Below are 7,335 nucleotides of genomic sequence, written 5' to 3'. Positions count from 1 at the left end.
TATGTGTCTCTCTGTCTCTATGTCTGTGTGTTTACATGTTCATCTGTGTGTGTGTGTGTATGTATGTAGGCACGTGTGTAAGTATGTATATATGTATGTGTGTACAGATGTATGTATGTATGTAGGCCTACATATATGTAAGTATGCATGTATATAAGTATGTATTTATATATGTATGTTTGTATATATATGTATGTATGTATCCATCCTTCCATTCATCTGTCTTTTGCCTTCTTTTTTTCTTTTTATAAATGACCGAAATTAGACCATTTCCTGAGGCAGTTCAGTCCAATTCTCGTTCCATATTCACGCAGGACCTCTTTTTATGTTTCTTTCAATTTAAACCGGATTTCCAAGTAACATTATCCCCCACAATTTATNTACCACGCTTGAGGTTCACCCTGTAGTTTCCTCTAAGTGCTTTTACTTCCGGAGTGCGTAAGCTTGTAACATCATAAATGGTCACTGCACATTAATTTTTTTTCCTTCTCATTTATTTAAGGTCGAAGAGTACGAAGCCTTTTGACATTGTATACTTTTTGTTTAATTCATATCGAAGATACAGCCGTTGGCTTCTCTTGTAGAAGAAATGTTCATGAAGATTGGTCTGTATAGTCGTTATAAACATATTTAAAACAAAACGGCAATATTGATGATGGAATGGGAAACTAATCACTTCATAATGAGCACTTCGTATTCTTTGAATTGTATCTCCAGTCCGTCATACGGAATGTAGCAAACTCCATGACTGGGATGCACCTGCAAAAGGAGAGGGCAAATGATTATGTTGTCTGGAATGGTTCTCTGGCATCTACAAACTAAGAATTAACAATAGAAATAACTAATAATTAATACCAATTCCTTAGTTACTAATGAAGTACAGAACAATAATAATATTAATAATAATGATAACAATAATAATAATAACAACAACAACAACAACAACTTGTATTTTTAGTTCTCAGACAGATGACTCTGGAGGGTTCTACTCTGTGGGATGTAGTCCGCTAGTAGTTCACAGACTGTCTGTTTGTCCGTCCATCCGTTAACTATCTATGGTGCTACAGCCATTTGCTGGATCTTGGCCGCTTTTTCAAGTTCTTGATCTTTTTACACAGTCGGTAGGACGCCTTGGACGGGGGATCAATTAATCCTAAGGCCACTATCTGCACACAGGAGAGGACAAAAACAGAACAAACGCACACAGACATCCGTGCCTCAAGTGGGATTCGAACCACAGTTTATGCCTTAGCGAGCGCGGCCACTGTGATCGGCTCACAGACATACTACTGTATGCTACTGCATTGCTAAGCAATGACGCTTGCGTTGTCACACTTGCTTGAATGTGGGCAGTTCCCACACTACCAAGCAGAACTGTGCTTGATTCTGCTTGCTGCTGCCTGATTCTTGCTGGTTACTTACTGCGCTCACAATTGTATCATGAAGATGGAGGCAAAATATTCCCCCGAAATGTCTGTCAACTTCTGCCTAATTACATAACATTACATCCCAGAAGGTGACATTCTTCAAGAACGATAAAAAGTGCAAACATATGTTTTAAAAAAATCCAAGTAACTCGTCAGAGAAAGAAAATCCTTCACATTCTGAAGTGTCTCCATTATAAAGAGTCCGTGTTCTTCACGATGACCGTGTGGTTGCGAAGGGAGCGGCGAAGAGCAAGTTGTGGCTCAGTGGGCATTTTTCGGTTATAGAGGATATCATAGCACAAGATGACATGACACAGAATAGCAGCAAATTGCTGATGGGTCCTCGCCAGTACAGTTATTTTTGGTTTCGGACCCCATCGGAACTCATAACCAATTCTTTTTTCCAAAGACCAATTTATGTGTTTGGAAATGAAACCACCTCCTCGACGAGAGGAGCGGTTCGTCTTTCTGTATAGGCGCCAAATTTGTTGCACCGTAATTCAGCCCGATTGTATCCGCACTCACACAGCGTCCAGTTTAGGGTATTTATACTTTAGGGACGCCATACGCATTTTATCACTTTACTATAAAACTCCTTGGCCTGTAGTCCGCAAACGAACTGTACCAACCGAGCGACCTCCTCTTTTCGGTGAAGTTAGTGCCAACTTTTTGCTGATAGAGGGAGACGCGTGGTCAGCGCAACGGATCCCCACGGCCGTTAATCTTGGTTTTCTAGACCGGAGCCGCTACTTTTCTATTCAAGTAGCTCCACAATTATCCTGAAGAGGCTGAGTGGACCCCTTTCCAGAAAACCAGGTAGCGCAGGGAATCGAACCCGGACCTCTGGGTCCGTAGCCAGGAATTCTGACCACTAGACCACAGAGACGGTCCTCACTTTACTGTAATGAACAGTGTTTATATAAGATATATGGATGGTCTCTGTTCATGGAGGCTCGAACAGCAGGCTATGCCTTAAATTACGTGTTTAATCACTCCAAGACTGCAGTTAGACGCATGAACGGTCGTAGGCTTGACCGACTTAGGGTTAGAAGGACCGCAAAGAAAACTGTAACCTAGAGTTTTCGTTAATACGCCTCATAAGCAGTGAACATTTGCCTTATAAGCAACTTAAGAAATTTGACGTAAAATATGAAAGCAAACTTTGTGATTTTTTCATATAATTCTGATTGTGAATTCTTATTATACGACGGCTGTAATTTCAGAATTCCAGGAAACATTCTCTGTGAAGTAGTGGACTCAATTATCACGTTTAAATAATAAAAATGTCGAGTCATTTTAGAATATTTAACGAAGTCTCTGTTATGATTTTCTGAATATTTTGTATTAAAAAAAAACTTTTCAAATTCACGCATGGGACTGAACCATCTCTCGCCTGTGACATCATCAGAGAACCCCCCCAATAACTAAATCCTTTGCCCATGAACGACAGAATCGTATTGTGACGTCACTCGTGAGAACGCAGAGTTCACGTGACCCCTACTTCCTGTTGCGCCATCCACGTCAAAGTATATTAGGATATACAGGAAGATGGAAGTAGAAGTAACATAGTTTTCAAGAATTTACCTTTCCTGGAGTGATGGTGCCGTCGTGAAAGACACGGCCTACATAAAGCCTCTCTCCGTCCCTAGTAGATCCTACAGGGAAGGCGTTGGTCGGAACCTGACCGTCACTCGCAACCTGCCACATGGCCTCTCCACCGCACAGCACCTGGAACACAGGGAAACGATTTCAATACGCCATTAACGAAAAGTACATATCATGTGCCATTTTACAAGTTAAATTACGCAATTATTTGAAGTACAAAACTGTTAATGGACTTTAGTAATAAGTGGACAATTAATTACTAAATAAAGGCAAAGGTGAAGTTATGTTTAATCGAACATCACACCACGAGGACGTATCGGGAGTGGAGGCACGGCTCCACGCATTCGTAACCTTAGCACTAGGTGGAGGTGAGTGGTCAGCTTCATGCCCGTGTTGCTTAGCCCAGGAAAAGGGACGCGCTGTGCTATTGGACAGGGCCTAGACGGGCCACAGAGCCAATCTGAACGTTGTTCAAACGCTCACCTCTGACGGGAATCAAACCCTGGATCTCTTTGTGTCGAAGCTCCGGTTTCTTCAGTAATTACCTTTCGACATATGAATGCTCTCTGCACCGAGCTGCATTGTAAACGATTTCTCTTATGCGACCAAATTAGTAGATCGCTGTTGAAAATAAGGAATATATGCAAACACGCTGTGTTTATGTTTTATCTGTCAGTTTGACAGTTTATACAAATTTAAATAGAAGGATAATTTTGAAAGATGTAACTTATTGGAACGATAAGGAAGTACGCCGCATCTGTCTATATTAAGCCAGTAATACAGCGAAGATTGTGAAGGAGGCCGCGTCGACCATCTGCCGCAATGAACGGCGATTTTAAGGAAACGGAAAACTATTAATTTACACACGACCAACTCTCTTTGTCTTGGTTAGCTAAGCTTGTATTTTGTGATTCTTCTTTCAGTTTGTGCTACGGTTCGGTACAATTCTTAAATTGTCTGTATTGGCCACACAAAAAATTGACTTTTGCGCCAGTCTGTATAAATGAAAATGTCTCGAACCGTCGTTCCTTTGAATATACCTGTTAACACGCATTCTATTTCATTCAGATCGATTGGTTGTTAATTAACTATCCAGTACATGGTGAAATTTCTTGTTATTATATTTGCTATATGCCTGCTGGATTTTTCACTTTTTTTCCCCTTGGCACTACAGCCCCAGTGGGCCTAGGCCTACCTACATGAACTTCTCCCTTCACTTCGGTTTTTCTAGATTTTACACATTCGGTAGGACTCCTTGGGCGGGTGATCAGCTCGTCGCAAGGCCTCTACCTGTACACAAACACAGAAAAACGCACACACACACACAAACTAAAGACCCATGCCCTGAGTGGGATTCGAACCCACGATCCCGGTTTCCAAGCAAGCGAAGAGAGTACATGCCTTAGACTGCTCGGCTACCGTGACCGGCCTTTTCACTTTTGATTGAACATAAAATTCGTAAGTATAATAGTCCTTTTTACATTCATGTCAGGCATATTGATTTGGTATTGGGCATGTAGTCTGCTAAGTGCTGATCACAGCGTCCACACGGTCTCAGGCACAAACCATCTTCGCCCGCTCAAACGCTGGGTTCGTGGGTTCGAATCTCATTTGAGGCGTGAATATCTTTACGCGTTTATTCTATGTTTGTGCTGTCCTGTATGCAGGTAGTGGCCTTGCAACGGGCTGATCCCCCGTCCAAGGAGTCCTACCGACTGTGTAAAAAGATCAAAAACTTAAAAACCGGCAAAGGTCCAGCAAAGGGCTATAGCGCCATAGAGAGACAGGCTAGATACATAGATAATCTGTTTATTAGTTACGGGCACAAAGTAAATAAGGTGCGTCCAAAAGCAAACATGAGATAATATATAAATAAATATTTACTGTACGTTGAAAAATGGGAGATTTGAATACTGTGTTCTGCAAGTTGGCTTCCTGCTTAAGTTGGCCGCATTTGAATAACACTACAGGTGGTCAGCATAGACAGCATCGTACTAGATTTTCCTGAAGACACTTTAAGATGCAACCTTCCGAAATCGAAACAGAAATGCTAGCCACCCTACTTCTGCGTTCGGACGGAATACTGTGAAATCGTTTACCTCGTAATGCATGACTTGATGTTCTTGTCCGTCGAAGGAGACGTATGCGGCCCCATGGTTTGGAACTATTTTGGCAGGAAGAATGTCGGTCTCAAAGTAAGCCCGTCCGACGAAGAGAGCCCCTCCATCTTTGTCACGACCTGCACGAACAGCACCATCAGGCACTGATCCAAAGCTGCCTCCTATCCAGCAAGTACCTGAGGCAGAGTCAGCATCTCACTACTTTCAGATGACGTCACTGTATTTCTCCTTATATAACATATCAGCCAAAAAAAACGGAAAAACTATATAATTGTACAAGAATAACACAAGTCTATTTAAAACATTCACAGCTGAAGTTATGTGTGGAACATGTAGCACGCATTGTAAATATTAGAAATTCGTTCAGAATTTTGGTCTGAAAACCTGGCGGAAAGAGAGTAGTTGCGAGATCTAGGCGTAGATATAGGGATAATATCAACATTTATCTTAAAAGAAATTGGATATGAGGGTTTGGAGAGGTGTAATTTGTTCAGAATTACTAGGTATCTGGACTTTGTCCATCGTCCGGTATTCTAGAAACTAGAAAACACAACTTTTCGGAAACTGGATCTATTTCCGTCTTCAGGTGATTGCGATTAGCTCTTTCTAAGGGACTCAACAGAGTAGGTGTTCGCCCCAACTGAGGACGGAAACAGATCAAGTTTCCAAAACGTTCTGTTTTCTAGTTTCTAGAATTCCGGATGATGGACAAAGTCCAAAAACCCAGTAATTGTGACTATTATACACCTTCGTCATAACCCTTTAGAATCAACTGGGAATTTGTTGATCAGCTCTGCTCCTGTCGCTTCTAAGAAAGTGCTCAGTCGTGTTGGTTATTTCCACAGTGCAAATCATGTATTAACGAAATTCATTAAACGATTTACAAGTTCTGCTTCTCAGAATGAACGTCTCTTTGACACCGTATCTTAATCCTAGGCTCTCCGTTAAGTGGTGCCAAACACAGTTACTGCTTCATGCTTGATGCTGCTCTACTTACAAGGCATGACGTTTCCTCAGACGAGTTGCAATGTAAATGAATTTTCAGAGCGCTGGATGCAAGTGCTCTAGGCAATCTTATCTTGTTCAAACACACGTGACTGAATAATTTCTGGAAATCTTACTGTGTGTTGTTCAAGAATGAATTGTCACTATTTCTGTATGTCTTTATGAGGAAAAGTTAAAACAGTGTTTTATAACTGCAAATAATTGACCCTACGTGTACCTCCCTACATTGCTTATGGTAGCACACTGCCTTATCGAGACGAGCAAAAAATATTAATCTTGTGCAGTAATATTAAATAAATACATGCTAACAACTATTTATTATTAAGTGTGCCTTGTAGAAAGATACCATTTCTCATTTATTCTTGACATGATTAAGAATGAAAATGTATTGGTCTGCATAACAAAAGTTATCGCCATTTCGAATTCGGTCGAAGCCCGTCACTTGTTAGTTAATTCGTTAAGCTTTTACACATAAGTTTTCTATTTACTCTTTTTCCGTCGGGATTTTGACTAAGTCCCGAACTCGATTCTCAAATTCCCTATGCATGCTACGTGTCCCGTTCATGTCATCTTCCTCAATTTGATCGGCTTAATAATATTTGGCGAAGAGTAGAAATTATGACGCTCCTCATTATGCAATTTTATATATCATGGTTTTTTTATTGCTAGTGGGGTGGGACTAAGTCCCTTGTACTGCGGCCACTTCGGGCCTATTGTACCAGCCCCAGATGATAGGTGAGGGTGATTGTGGAGCAATTGGTGGAATGAAGATTGGCAAGGGAAACCGAAGTATTCGGAGGAAACCTGCCCCTGCGCCACTTTGCCCACCACAAATCCCACTTGGCCAGACCCGGGCTCGAACCCGGGCCGCCACGGTGGGAAGCCAGCGACTAACCGCTTGAGCTATGGCGCGGCCATCCTCCTGTTACTTTCTCTCTCTTAGATCCAAATATTCTTATCAGAACCCCGATCTCAAGTGTCGCATTCTGTGTTATTCAACTTGAAGGGGAGATCAAGGCTCACGTACATAATGAAGATCAGAAAAAAAAAATCATAATTTGAGTACTTTAATAGGAGATAAAATATTCTCACGTAGTATGTGTGATGGGATTTGGATTGGTGAATAGATTTGCTGACTGCTTGCAGAACTTATGTACAAGTAAATATAACACTATTGT

General features: G+C 41.4%; 1 protein-coding gene across 1 annotated transcript; it reads right to left on the bottom strand.

Annotated features, from left to right (window-relative positions):
• Positions 1-387: 387 nt before the first annotated feature.
• LOC111861653 (natterin-3) lies at positions 388-6,186 on the bottom strand. Its single transcript, XM_023846396.2, has 4 exons — positions 6,150-6,186; positions 5,132-5,328; positions 3,012-3,155; positions 388-759 (listed from the first exon to the last, which is right to left on the bottom strand). Exons 1-4 carry the CDS (start codon positions 6,154-6,156, stop codon positions 673-675), a joined length of 435 nt encoding a protein of 144 aa, XP_023702164.1. The 5' UTR covers positions 6,157-6,186; the 3' UTR covers positions 388-672.
• Between the last annotated feature and the right edge of the window lie 1,149 nt (positions 6,187-7,335).

This window comes from Cryptotermes secundus, unplaced genomic scaffold (genome assembly GCF_002891405.2).
Source record: "Cryptotermes secundus unplaced genomic scaffold, Csec_1.0 scaffold43, whole genome shotgun sequence".
Lineage (NCBI taxonomy): Eukaryota > Metazoa > Arthropoda > Insecta > Blattodea > Kalotermitidae > Cryptotermes > Cryptotermes secundus.
This window is presented reverse-complemented; position numbering and strand designations above follow the sequence as displayed.